We start from the raw sequence: 14166 nt of genomic DNA, 5'->3' as shown, positions 1-14166 counted from the left end.
TTGCTTTCACAGGATTAGTGTGGCTGAGACAGAGTTTTAGGTGTTCCTTTATTTTTCATATTTGCTTGAAAGGAACAACAGACCCACAATAAAACAGAGTTCAGAGGCACTGCCCTTCTTGATCATATACAAATATTGCAAGAGATGCTCCTTGTCCCTGTCAGCTAACAGCTGAAAAAAAAAACAGTGATAGAGATTCATCTGCATTACAGACACTGTAAGTTGAGGTGTATCATTATTCAGAATTTGTGCTTAATTGGATGGGAGTTAAATAGTTGCAAAGATAATTACAAATAGAAGCAATAATGGGAATCCCACTATAAACAACTCTTCTCCTGCAATAGCTGTTGCAGGAGTGCATTTACTCTCTTCTTGATCTCAAGAGATTTGGTTAGATGTTCACAAGTTACAAAAAAAAAAAAAAAAAAAAAAAAAAAAAATTACTCAAGCGTAAGTATCAGGGCTTGACCTGATAGTGAATAGAAAGAGTAAGTTTTCCATAGGTTGAAATACATTTAGGTTGTCTGTACCGTCAATGTAACAAGATAAATTCAGTGTAGAATACTCAGGCACTGAATAAGGTGTAGCTCTTATAGCCAATGCTCTTTGTAAGGTCTGTTCAGTTTAGAAAGCAGTCTCCAAGAGGTAGTAACAGATTAATTTTTAAGAAAATCTGGTAATGAATGTCTTTTTAAACTACTGTCCTATAAACCTCTTAATTTACTGCAAAAGGCATGTGTTACCTATGAGGATTCATTCACCCAATTAGAAACTCTTAAACATCCACGTCTCTTTTTCTGCTACAGGTTTTCTTTTTTTTCTTTTTTTTTGGTACAAATCTATCTTTGGAGGTTGTTTGTTTTAGTTGTGTGCAGATTAGAAGCCTGTATTTCACTGCATAGCATATAGCAGGTAGTCAGACTATCCATCCATAGCTTCAGAGTTGTCCTTGCTGGGAAGTCTGTTGTGCAGTTGGTCAGTGTGGACCTCCTGCTGGATTAACTTAAAACTACTGTCCTAAAGAAATGAAATTTTTATTTTGAGGTGCTATCTGTAAACAATAATGAAGTGAAGTATCACTAGTTCTCCCTCTTTGTTTTTGCACTGGAGAGTTTGTGGGGAATGAAATTAGAGAAATGATGTTACAAGCAATTTTTTGTTTAGAATTCTTTTTCTCTCCACAATTTTATGTTCTGTCAGCATCTTTTTTTCTTCATCAGTTATCCTGACCTAAGAAAAAACAAACCTCTTCATAATGGTGCTTGAGGATTGGTATGTTTGCTGTATAAATTCTGAAGCAGATATTGAGTTGCTCTAAACTGAAAGAACTCTGAAGCCACAAGCATTTTTTTCAGCTGAAGATTGTAATTTTATATATAAACTATCAATTTTTTTTTCCTAGGGTTATTAAAATACTTGGAAAAGATTAAGAACATAAGTGGAATATAAAATAGTATGCATAAAGTGGGCAAATGGTAAATTACCGGTGTTTGTTAAATGCTAAGTTGCATATCATGTTAACTGCTGTTATGTAAGTCTTTGTGTGCTGCCATTCTCTTTTGAAAGGGATGTTACAAAATAAATCCTGAATGCCCCTTAAAATGTATCATCTAATTGATCATATGAGAATGGTTAGTCAGTAGTGTAGGCATGTAGAAAGTTCATTCGTATTCAATCATCCATTTTATTTCAGCTTGAAGTTAAACATTCTTCAAATGCTATTTTACAGAAAGTTTGTTCTGCAGATAGAAGCCCATTGGAACTGCTGTTCGTAAGAAAATTCAAAGTACTCTGATTATTGAGCATTGAACAGTTTCACCACAATCTGCCAGGAGGGTTTTTTCTTAATGTGTTTGGACTAATTATTGTTATTCAATGAACGTACATATAGATTTTCAGGCAAAAATATTCGGAATTTTATTCTAAAGTTTAATCAACACAAACATTTGAGTTGGATGCTTTTAGTTGTACTTTCAAAATGCTCCATGTTTTTCGTGTTCTTATTTCATTCAGAGCAGTTGAAACACAGTGCAGAAGAACAGAAGCAGCTATGTCCTTTGAGAGCTGAATGATTGCCTGCTCCTTTGTTGTACTACTTTTACTGAGAATGAAGCCTTTTCCTCTACCAGAGAACTATGTTGTGTTAGAATAACAATAGCAAAACTAGAGGCTGAAAAAGAAGTGTCTGGATGCAAGCCTTTTAAATTGAGTCTGTGCTCTCAGGGAAGTTCAACTTACGTGACTGCATCTTCACTATTCTGCTAAATGTAGAGGAGTGTTGAAGACCTCATAGATACGAATTCCTAAATGTTGCTGCAATATCAGCATCTAGGTAGATACGAGACCCAAATTACAGTTTCCAGCTGAGGGAAAGTCTCCAAGGGAAGCTCAGGAGATCTTGCTTACTGTCTCCAGCCATATGTAGGGATGGTCCAGGCTTCACCACACTAGCAAATGTTCTGTCTGCTGTCTGATGTTCACTAGATGTGAAAGGGTGAAGAAGGGCAGTGGATGTGGCTGGAACAGGGAACATTACTGATCTTGCAAGATGGTAAGGGAGGTAAACTGGTGGTATTTGTTTGACTGGGGAGTAATGTAGCAATTTTGGGTGTGAATCCAAGCTTTATTGGTTTGAGTCCTCATGGAACAGTTCATAATATAGTCTACAAATGTTTTTTTTGTTTTTGTTTTTTTTTTTTAATTAATGAAATTGTAAGCTAGGAAATAAATGGAATAACTCTGAATATTGCTGATATTTTAGTCAAGCGGAAGGGATAAGATTCAGTCTTGGTACCAATAAAAAAAACCTCCGTGGGGACACTCACCACAAAATGGCAGGAACACACAAAATAGAGAATTATGACAATATATCATGAAAGTTTGCTCTACAAATAAGCCAGTGGATTTAGTATTTGTCCTGCTTTGATGTTTTTTTTTTTCCAAGCAAGCTAACCTAGAAAGGATAAAAATAAATTACTAATAGAGTTTTTTTTTTTTTTATTGGCACCTGTTACTGAACCTTGTGCTTCATTCTGTGGTGTGTAGAAATGTCTAAATGAATCCAATTCATATCTTCAAGGAAATAACTGACAAGTTAATAAAAGTAACAATTAGAAGACAGGTCTGCATCTGCTTTCTTTTGTTCAACTCAGTGCATTTGTTCATACAAGGCAGTCAGAATAGTTTAATGTCTTCTTCATTTGTTCCTTTTTTTCCCTTAATGAATTAAGCAAAAGCATTCTTTATTCTTGAACATCGACAGTTGCACCGAAGACATCTAAAATGGTAAGGAGGAGTTATACCCTACTATTAGAAGTCCTTTGGACATGGCCTGATACAATGTGGAGTTGTGACAGTAATATTTTACTATAATTACTTTCTTAAAATGACAGACTACTGCAATTGCTATCATTTTTTCAGTGTGAGTTAAACTCACTGTGTGTGATTCAGGCATATTCATTTGACAGAATGCTCTGAATTTGCATGATTAGACAGCTTTTCATATTATGCAGTTCCTCAAAGCATTTTTCCCAAGTAAAATGCTTGTGCCAAATTAGCCACTTTTTATTTTCAAAGATAGGGGGAAAATAATCTTACTGTGTTCAAGAAAAGTCTCTGAACTGTCTGCACATACATTCAGGTGGGTAGGTAAATAATATTTCTAGTTAGTTCTAGACATAAAATGGCATGTTAGAAGATTGAAGGCTGAGCTAAGGTTCTTAAAAACAAACCAAAAAAACAAAACGAAAGTACAAAATGATACAACAAACTTCTGAAATGAAGGCATTCTCAGAATATCTACCAATAACCAAGCATCCCAGAGTGTAACAATTTAAAAATGGAAAGAACAGCTCTGAATTGCAGTTGTCTAATATGTGCAGGCACTAAAATTTTTCATACTCACAAGTGTTTTTATTCTATATAGTCTATGTTTATACCACAGTTGATTCAGTCTATTCTACAGATGTGCTTTGGTGGGCCCTCACTTATGGGCCCTAAATCTAAGTGTTACAAAACGTACTTGTAAAGATTGATGGCAATGTCTGTTGCTATAAGCTTTGCTTGAGTTAGAAAAAACAAACCGTCAAAACATCTGATGCAGATCTCTTTCAGGAAAAGCAAACAAATAAACAACAACAAAAACAACAGAAAAGATTGAGACAGACAAACCTGTTTCAAATCTGAAGTAGAGGTCAGTCCTGCCTGGAGATAAAATAATGGCAAAGATGACCTCCTGAGGCCTTTTTCAGATAGATCTATCTTCCATTATTCTGTTAAAATAAAAAAAAATAGTAAAGCATCAGTCAAAAGGATGTCTCTTGCCACAAATATTCCCAATTTTGTCAAAATCTGTTGCTTACATTGGTAATTAACTAACCTTGTGTGGCTTTGCCCTTCCCTTTTTCTTAGTAGAAAAATTTTTGCTATCAGTCCAAAGCCCAACACTTTCATATTGCGACATAAAATCTAATTTAATTATTGGCTAGTTAACTAAGGGAATACCTTATTTATATGGAATGCCTAATGCCACATGTCTGCTGTGCATCTAACATATACCACTCTTTTTAGCCTACCTCTTCTATCTGTGATAATTATACACCATGACTATAATTACATCCTTTTAAAGCACTTATAATTTATTAAGTTTTGCTACATTCAGTGGCCATGTTGGTTATCTATCAGTACAACATATTTGGGGCTGTGCAATGTCAGGTCACTAATCTCTCTCTTGCACTCCAGTCTATCAGCCACATGAGAGTGACTCACTTTCTGCAAACCTCCTGTTGCTTAGTAGCTGTAATGTGAAAATGTTGCAAAAGTAGTTAGGAGGTAAAGAGGAAGAGAGCTGGGAGGTAGGGTGATCCTGGCTGCCTAAAAGCACATCATTTCATCTAATTATAGGAAGAATTTTCCCTGTTTCCTCCCCGATACAAGGTACATGAATTTACATGCTCTGCTCCACTCTGTTCTCTGCAGTATCCAGTAGTGTTAGTTATGCTTGCGGGCATTTACTGCAAGCATTTATTTATTTACTTTTGTGTTCCTCTTTCTCTTTTAGTAGTATCTCTTTGTTACCTAGGGAACTGGTTATTGCCATGTACTTTCTTTCCTCTTTGGTACTCCATGATGCCATGCTCAAGGTTCCAGGTAGTACAGTGCCTGAAGTACTGTACATCTGAAACCTGTTGTGCCAGGCCTACATTACAGTACTGGCACCAGCACGATGACTCACGCAGAAAACATGCAGGAGCCAAAGAATAATAAAATAATAATAATAGCTCTACCAGTGCATTTAATCTTGCTGTGGATAGGCTGAATTTGAGGTAGCCAGGGGGATTTAATTCCCAGTATTTAGTTGGGATAGTTGTTGTATAGCTTTTTCAACAAAAAGGAACTCCAGAAACAATACTTGCCAAACTTTTGTATCTGTATCCCAATCAGAATTGTAGAAGGGTAATACTTTGCCTTCCAGTGAATGGAAAGACGGAGAGAGCTTAAAGAGTGGCTTTGTGAGTAGGAAATGATAATAGTTAATTTCTTTCTAAAGCCCAGTGAGAATGCCATGCAGTAATTTACAGGTCACTAGAAAGTCCTAAAGAATCTTAGGCTTTAGCTTGGACCTTTCAGAAGACAGGCATAGGAAGCATTCTCCATCCTAAAAAATTATTCCTTAAAAGCAGGGAAAGCATATCAGTCATACTACTCCTTGCTCCTCTGTATCAGAGTTAATTTATACCTGACTGCAACCAGCACAAATTACAGCAGTTTCTACTGCGCTGGTATGTGAGTCAGTGAGTAGGGGGGTGACTGAGTCAAACTCAGCCTAGATCTTCTCCTCCCACTCCCTACCCAGCTGCTGCCTGTTTACTCCTTTGAGTTTAGCCCATGATCCTGGCAGCCTACACAGAAAGTTAGAAATAGTGGATGCTCTTACTCCTCTGCCTGAGAACAGAGGTGTAGTCTAAACGTAGTGCACCATGTCAGCGTGAACTTCAAGTTCATCAGTTCTGTTCAGAGATGAGACTTGGATATTTGCTTAAGGATCTAGAGGCTGAAAATAGAGTTTTTTGAATCTGGATTATCTGGCAGATCAAGATGTTTAGCGTTATTGTCTTGTTCAAATGTACACTGGCTATGGACTCCTGAATTTTTGAAACATTCGTTAGATATTTACATGTTGCCTGTATAGCTTCCAAGGCAAACTGTGTTTCCATCTAATATGGAAGGTAAAACAACAGTAATGATCCTGACTGCACTTTCAGTGTATTTATCACTTCATTCTTGAGTTGTTTCAGTCGCCCAGGCACTGAGCAAAGCTTTGTTTTGTTATGTTTCTTCCTTCCCATAGCCTATTATGCTTTGGAGATTTTCATTAATCCAATGTTGTTTCAGTTATCCAGGATTTGATTTCTCTGTTGACACTTTTCTTTGTTTTTGGATTTTTGTTTGTTTTTAGGTTGTTGTTGTTTGTTTTTTAATAACCAGGGGCAAAGCTGAAGGCTCTCAAAGGGATTGGATTAAGAAGCAAACACAAGGGGCTGATGGAGGAGAAGGATCTTTAAGTAGAATCTGGTACTTTTTGTAAGGGCAGTTTGTTTATGTACACCTTTAAATTGATTTGAAATTCAGCTGAGTGCTGAATTGTTAAGGTATTTTTCTTCAACCAATTTGGAATAGTAACCATTTTGTGACAAAAGCAGATCAAAGAGCTGATTTTAGCACTGGTTTTATTTGGGAAAAAAGTTTTTCAGCAGATGAAGAGGAATTTTTGTAAGCACCCGAGGCCTTGTAATTCTGAAATCTTGTAAATAATGGTATGGTCAGTCCTATCTAGAAAATGAAGAGAATACTTCTTTTTAAAACTTGTCTTTTAGTGCGGTACAATCTTTTGATACATAGTACTGAATGTATTTTTAGTTACTAACTACAATTAGTATTTCATATGATGAGTTTTCTGCATTTTTTACTGATCTGTTAATTTCAGTCCAGAAGTAGTTTGATGCAAATTAAGAATTTAAACAAAATTTAGGAGGCAATAAATGATATATGTATTTTTACACTATAATGTTAATGTCAGTGTAAACATTAAGTTAAAAAATATGTAAGATAATTTTTAGACCCATATTTGCTTTAATTCCATAATTAAAATAAATCTTTTTTAGGATAAAGATTGTAGGTAGTTTCAAATAGTCAAATTATGAGAATTAATCCCTTTCTGAGAAAAAACCTAAACAGTATGGAACTACAGTTGGTAACGTTTTGTTCAATACAGGGAAGTTACCTCAAAAGGAGATTGTTTTCTTTAGAGTTGTTTAATTACTTCAGTGCTCTGTATTTAAGTATATATATTTGTAGTCCTTGTAGCTGTGAAATTTTGGAATAACTCATCACCTAACACTAGCATCTATTAGACAGTTGGCTTTCGGGTGTTATCCTCAATTTTAATTTGTGAACCTAAAATGTGTATGCCAACACCCTGCCTCATCCTTCAGGCAAATCTGTCTGACTGCTCTGCAAAGCGTGGTCAGTGATTAACATATGAATCAATATCGCTGCATTGCGTTGACCTCATCTTAAGCCACAGCCTTTACAAAAGATGACAGCAAGGGGAGAGGATCTAAAAAAATCTGGAGTGTTGATATCTCAGAAAAGGAATCTGCATTGTGTTACTTTTCTGACTAACAGAGACCTCACCTGAGTCACCACAACAGGTTGTTGTGAAGACTGCAATTTATGAAAATTATGGCAATAATGCAGCTCTTTCTGGCAAATTTTTTGTCACAGAAATCATTTGGCTGTACTAATTGGCTTAAGAATTCAGGTGCTTTGGGCCTTATATTTGGCTTGAATAGAAGATACTGGAGAAAATCAGTTATTACTAGCGTAACAAGCAATGATCAAATTAAAGATGTCTTAAGGTTCCTCAGTTTTTCCTCCATGTGCGTATTTAGCACACCATATGGTCAACACAGTCATAATAAACTGATGAGAATATTTAATTAAATGTGTTCCCAGGACTTTAAATGCAGGGTATTATCTTTGGCTGATGAGCAGCATAAATATTTAGTAATAAGGGAGAGCCCTTGTAGGATATTGCCAGTAATACATAAAAATCACATTTGGGAACAGAAATGTGTTCAGAGCAGAACTTTCTTCACAAAATTAACACATCTTAAAATGCTAATTCTTTTTATATGTGATTTTTTTTTCTTACCACCAATTCACTATTACTCATTACTACAGAATTATTACAAATAGCATGAGAAATCATTTTAAAATTGATAGTTCTAGAATGCAATGAGCCTAAGTTAGCCTGTACCCATTTAATTGGCAATGACCATGTTTTTTTACAGAATAAGGAAGGTCTCAGGTAAGAGCAACATCTTCATTAAAACTGTGACTGTTCCCTGGCAGTAGGGGAGGCCTTACTTTGTTAGGAGTTGATTCTATTCCCCCTGAAATTTCAGAGAACTGGAAACACCTTTCTATAACATTTCCGCCCCCAGGTATGCAAATGTCCATTAACTCAGTAGAGACACCGCTCTGTCAACAGCCTAATTAGCTTTTCACTCTATCCATTCTATAGTATCATGACCTTCTTTACTTCCATAGAGCAGCTTTGTTTCCCTGTGAAAGTGAGATTAGCAGAATGAGAGCAAGGATAAAATTAACCTGGAGGTGGGGAATAGTGACCAGAGAGGAGATCAGCTAGAGATCTAAAGGAAATACAGTTATTGGGCAACAGGTCTGAAACTGAAGTCCCCTATCAAGTGTGTGCGTCTCTGAACTAAGTAGGTCTCTAATCAGTGTTATCTAACCAGAGTTTTCTTTTGAACAGACCTGTCACCTCAAAGGCAGAGAGCATGACAATTTACTTGTAAAGGCTGAGAACCTAATTCTGAAGGACACTTATTTGATATTTTGGTTATTGTTGGAAGTAAACTGGCCTTTTTTCTCTGAACCTCTCCTGGCATAATTAGTGCATGATTCTGAGAGAACCTGACACTCTTATTTTGCTATAGGAAAAGTAAAAATTTTGGCAGGAGATGTTGCAGTAGATAGCTAACATATCCAGTTTTTTAGATACACACAAGAACACGTGCTTTCCCAGACAGAAACATAGCAGCCCACCCACGGCTGCGCCAGCCGTCTTTTACTGTTCAGTTTGTACAGGTAAATGTAAGCTGTGAAAGGCCCATAACTTCAAGGAATTAAAGATGGCATGTAAATAGGCTAGCACAGAATTTTAGTTTGGTTAGATTGGGTTTTGTTGGGACTGTGTCAAACTGCGCATAGTTAAACTGATTGAAAAACTTGCTCTGCTGTTGGCTAAACTGACGTACTGTAGAAATCAGTACAACAGGGAGAAGGGCTTGAGGAAAGAGGAATCAGACTGCGATTTATAGAAAATTGCTTCCTTCATTCGACTTGTTATAGCAGTCATTAGTCAAATCTGCTGCTGCACTAATTCACTTTCACTGCCCCCTCTGCTGAGCTTTGCCAGCTGATACCAGCTTAAGGTGTTTGAAATAGTTCACACTTTTTTCTTGCTGTAACCCTTAACCATGTGTGTTTGTCACTCTTTATGTCTGAGACGTCAGAAATGATTCCTGCTCTTAGAAGTAGTTTGTGAACTTTGGTTTGTGTTCAGTAACTGAAGAAGAGGGGAGCAGGAGGATGGTAAGGAAGAGGCCTAGACTGCTTAGCTCTGCCTTCCCGTGCCACTGAGCAAGTCATCTAATCTCCTTGTCTCTCAATTTCCCAGGTGTATGCAGGGATAATAGCTTTTCCTTTGCTTCTTGCAATGATTTTAGGATAATGACTTTGAAGGCCCCACAGTTTATACTCTACAAACGTTTTGGTTGTGTGAAACACATTGCTGAAAACAGCTCTCGAGGTCCTGATGTAAACCATACCAAAGCTTCTCTCATGGGTGGTGATGGCTCTGCATCACGCGTCTCCCTTCCTTCCCTAATCTGACTAACACAAAAATTTCTCCTATATAGTTCACACAGATGAAAAAAAATAAAAGTGTATGTCTGTCAAATGTTCCCAAACGTTAGATACATGGTCATCCTTAATGTTCTCTCAACTGGTGCTGAAATGGAGAACAGTAATGTTAGATACCTCACACTAGAGCTGCAGCTCCCTTTTATTGTTAGAGCTAAGTAGTAAATTGCTTCCAAAACATGCAGGTGAGATGAGAAATTTGTTAGCCATGAATTTGACCTACCAGCTTCAAGCCCTGCAAATAACTAGAAGAACTGAGGAAGTCTGAGTCAGCTGAGATCATTTTACTGAATCACTGGGACACTGCCAAACATTTCTTCATAGGTGGCTGTGTACATACACACATCCAGCACCTGCTTCCAGTTGGTGAGATTGCTTATGTGCTAACTGGCATGCTGGGGAGCAAGGACATAACTGATGTTACATAAAAGAATGACCTACCTGCAGAGCCTCTGAGCAAAAGGTTTGGTAAGAGTAGATTGCACTGAATGTAGCACCCAGATCTGGTTGCTCTTGTATTAGATTTTACGTAATTAATTAAGATGTGGCTTTTAATTACAAGCTTGCTGTACCTTAGTATAAAGATTCTCTTTGGTAGTTACCTTAGCTCCTGCTGAATAGTAAAGGCAGATGTAAAAATACACATTCCTGTTATTCAGAAAGCAGAGAAACTCTAAGAAATACAATTGAAACAAAATTAGATGATAGGAAGGAGCTGGAAGAGAATAAACTGGGAAGTATCTACTTTATGCTATATCATTTTAAGGCCCTGGGAAGTATATTAAAAAAAAAAAAAAGGTGAAAATTACTTGGCAGAAAAGGTATACGGCAGCATACAGATATGACCAAGAACACTGTTGCATTTATAAGCTCTGCTTATTAATGGAAACATGTGACTAATAATACTTCTTCTGATATATTTCACTTCCATAGTGTCCAGAATGCTAGCAGTCCATAGCACAAAAGGGGATCTTTGTTAGCATTATTAGTAGTGAACAGCATGACACATTTCCCTAGAAAAAAATACCTGTTTGTGTTGACTGAGAAAAAGCCAATCTATTTCCTTGACTGAAAAAAAAAATAACAATTTAAATTTTTTATTCAGTTGTTGTACTAGGAACTCCTTTTCAAGTTCATAATGCTCCAACGTGATCATGCTTTGCATTATTTGGTCTTGTATATGTTATGGTCAGATTTTGATCCTTTGTGACAACAGTGTAGATTCAGAATAAATCCCGTTACAGGTGGCAGTAGCATCCGGTCTTTTATGTTTTTAATAGTGACTGTGAGATCCTCAAAGCATGAGCAATTTGTGTACAGTTCAAATTATTTTCTTTCAGGTGAAGCTTGATGATGACATTCTCACATGCAATAGGAAAAAGAAAGTGTAAAATGCAGCAGTGCTCCAGGTCTGCTGCAAACAGCAGCTTTATCACTGGGAGTCTGTGTGAGGGTCAGAATTATCTGTAGGGATCTCAGCCCAGAGGCAGTGCTGTCAAACTGAATTTTGCAGCTCAAGGTACTTTTAGAGAACTAACTTTAGGTGCCTCTAGGCACTTTGACAATGTCTTAATGGGGCCATAATTCTAGCAGCATTAATCAGACCCCAGGATGTAATAGGGAATGATTCATAGAGAAACACTGTGTTCTCTCAGTCCGTCACTGTGGGAAGACATTGATAATGCATGAGTGGGATTTGTGATATTTTTCAGTCCACATGCTTAGGGATTTCCTCTGCAGCTTCAGGAAAGGTTTTATTTCCCTGCAGGAAGCAGTGGCAGAATCCCTTGAAAGGAAAGGTGAGGTTTGACACATAGAAGTGTGGGTGTGAATAACAACTGGCTAAGGCTGACAGACCCTGCTCAGGCTGGCAGGGTGTCATGGCTGCATAAACTCACGTACGGAGACAGACCTGATCTTTTGCATTCTAAAGGACTTTTGTTCTGTCTGAAGTTGTTTTAAAGCAACCTTGGGGGAAACCAAGGTTGATACTTAAAAAAAGGGATGATGCTTATAAGATCAAGGCATTAATAGCATTGCTGCAAATATTAATCCAGTGTTCAAGGCAAGCATTCAAGCCTGGCTAGGTGTTCTGCTGGGGCATTTGGTGGCCACCAGTGTATTGGTTAAGCATTGCTATGTGCTTTAGATGACTAACACCACAGTGTGCAATTTTGACCCACTTCCTCCTCCATTTTTTTCTCCTCTCCTTTTGTTTTTCTTTACTTGGTTATCCTCCAACCTGACACTGAGGATCAAAGAAATGCATCGTTCAGTGTGCTGGGGAAGAAGATGGGGTTGTAGCCCTGGCTCCTATACCAGCTAGGGAGGCAAACAGTTTCATATGGTTGTAACAAAATATGTGTGAAAATGAATTGCAGAACATGGGAGTGGGACATCAGTGTTGTGATTCAGGAATGTAGAAGGGGTGATGTCAGACAATGGACACCTCCTTTCGACTTATCCTAAAAAAGGAGTAGTGAATAAATGAAAATAGTTTCAGACACTTTTTATGTTCTCTGGTTTCAATCTAGGTCTGCTCCAGCTCCTACCCAAGGGCCCACTGGTGCTGGGGCTGCAGGACCACCTCCTGCTACCAATGTGTCAAGTAACAAACGGCTGCAGCAGACGCAAGCCCAAGTGGATGAAGTAAGTGGCTTCACGTGATAAGTTGCTCACTCCAAGGCTGCTCATGTGATTATTTATTTTTTTTTCTTCCTTTAAGATGCTTGCCTCACTAATGATCCAGCAATTCCTTGTCTGAAGACGCTGGGTCTAGGAAATGATATTTACCAAAGAAAAGCGTTTATGAGGAGGCAGATTGTGCTCAGAACATCTCTTGTACTAACGTACCAGTAATACTTCTGCAGAATAGATATGGACATCAGTACTGTTTGAAGAATTTGTCCCAGATGGTCATGTTAGGAGGAGATGTCATAGTGAATCAGCTCTTTTAATGTATTCCTGTATTCCTAAAGTTTCAATGCTAATCTCACAGCCTGTTTCATACAAACAAACCATTGGCTTCTTGTTCATACGTGCAGGCTTTGAAAATTGTACTGGTAAGGGCTGTGTTCATTAGTCAGAACTGTAATGATTAATCATTACAATTCACACCCATAGAAGGGCACCCACACATGACATCACAACATCTTCAACAAGTCCTCACTCCTTCTGGCTGACCTTTGAGGAATATGTGCCTATTTCAGCATGGCTTCTTAAATTATTTAAAATACAGAAAGTCCCTGTCCCCTCACCTATAATGCCAGTGTCCATCTAATCGCTGTGGTAATAGGAATAAGTGAAGATACCACTGCTTGTGAGTATCGTCCCTGAGTGTACCAGCCATCCAGTGCCAGCTGTAGCATCCCTGCACACTTACTGTGCACATTTGCTGTGCTGGATATTTAGCATAGAGTTTTGCTGAACCCCTGCAGAGTCTTAAGTAACTAATTGCTTACTGCCCATGAGGAGATTACCAGGGCCTGTATGACGTCTTTTATGCCAGGTCAATAAAATACAAGCTAAAAAATGACCATTTACATGCATAAAGGCTTCTATTTTCAAAAGCTCGGGATAAACTAAAAAAGATCTCACAACTTGAACTCAAGTGCCTTTCTGAAGATGAATTAAATACACCTGTCAAGTGGAGCTTTGTCTCTGAGAAGTTTTTTTGCTGAAGGTCTGAACTGCGCTCTTTCTCTTCCCTTTTGCTGATGCTTGGAGTTGATCATAAGAACATCCTCTGTATACAGAAATGCCTAGGTTCAGTTCTCTCATTATTACCAATTTTCACTTCAGCATAACTTCATTGATGTTAATTGAGTGACTCTTGAACTAGGGAAAACAGTATTACATTTCAACATCAGTCTAAGGTCAGAATAATTGAAATAAACTTCTTGTCCTGAACATACTACGTCATGATGGTGCTGTAAATGTTTATGTGAGTGACAACCAAAGTAACTGTCCCTGGAAGATGACAAATAATTGCTAAACCCACTCTGTGTTTGAGATACTTTTCACTCCAGCCAATGCAAGTTTATCTTCTTGTGCTAACTAAAAATTTATTTTGTCAGAAACTCTTATCCAGTAGGAGAAGGGAGTGTGTAGCTCTTGAATTGGAGGATTATACAGATAATAGCAAGGGCCCGAGTT

The 14166-nt window shown here is 37.6% G+C and overlaps 1 protein-coding gene and 1 long non-coding RNA gene across 10 annotated transcripts in view; one reads left to right on the top strand and one right to left on the bottom strand.

Moving 5' to 3' along the window:
- The window catches only part of LOC109369465 (uncharacterized), a 64796-nt gene that overhangs the window by 23111 nt on the left and 27519 nt on the right, over positions 1–14166 (bottom strand). For all 7 annotated transcript variants that reach the window (XR_014885370.1, XR_014885375.1, XR_014885371.1 and 4 more), the window contains one exon: positions 4171–4271. This is a non-coding gene — a long non-coding RNA (uncharacterized LOC109369465). The remainder of the gene's footprint in view (positions 1–4170; positions 4272–14166) is intronic.
- The window catches only part of LOC100545895 (vesicle-associated membrane protein 3-like), a 36674-nt gene that overhangs the window by 15372 nt on the left and 7136 nt on the right, over positions 1–14166 (top strand). For all 3 annotated transcript variants that reach the window (XM_085232466.1, XM_019618976.3, XM_019618977.2), the window contains exon 2: positions 12546–12660. In XM_085232466.1, the coding sequence (XP_085088592.1) occupies positions 12546–12660 (115 nt within the window). The remainder of the gene's footprint in view (positions 1–12545; positions 12661–14166) is intronic.

Source organism: Meleagris gallopavo, chromosome 11 (assembly GCF_905368555.1).
Source record: "Meleagris gallopavo chromosome 11, MGAL_WU_HG_1.1, whole genome shotgun sequence".
Classification (NCBI taxonomy): domain Eukaryota; kingdom Metazoa; phylum Chordata; class Aves; order Galliformes; family Phasianidae; genus Meleagris; species Meleagris gallopavo.
The sequence above is the reverse complement of the archived record's forward strand: the minus strand, read 5'-3'. Positions and strand labels throughout refer to the sequence as shown.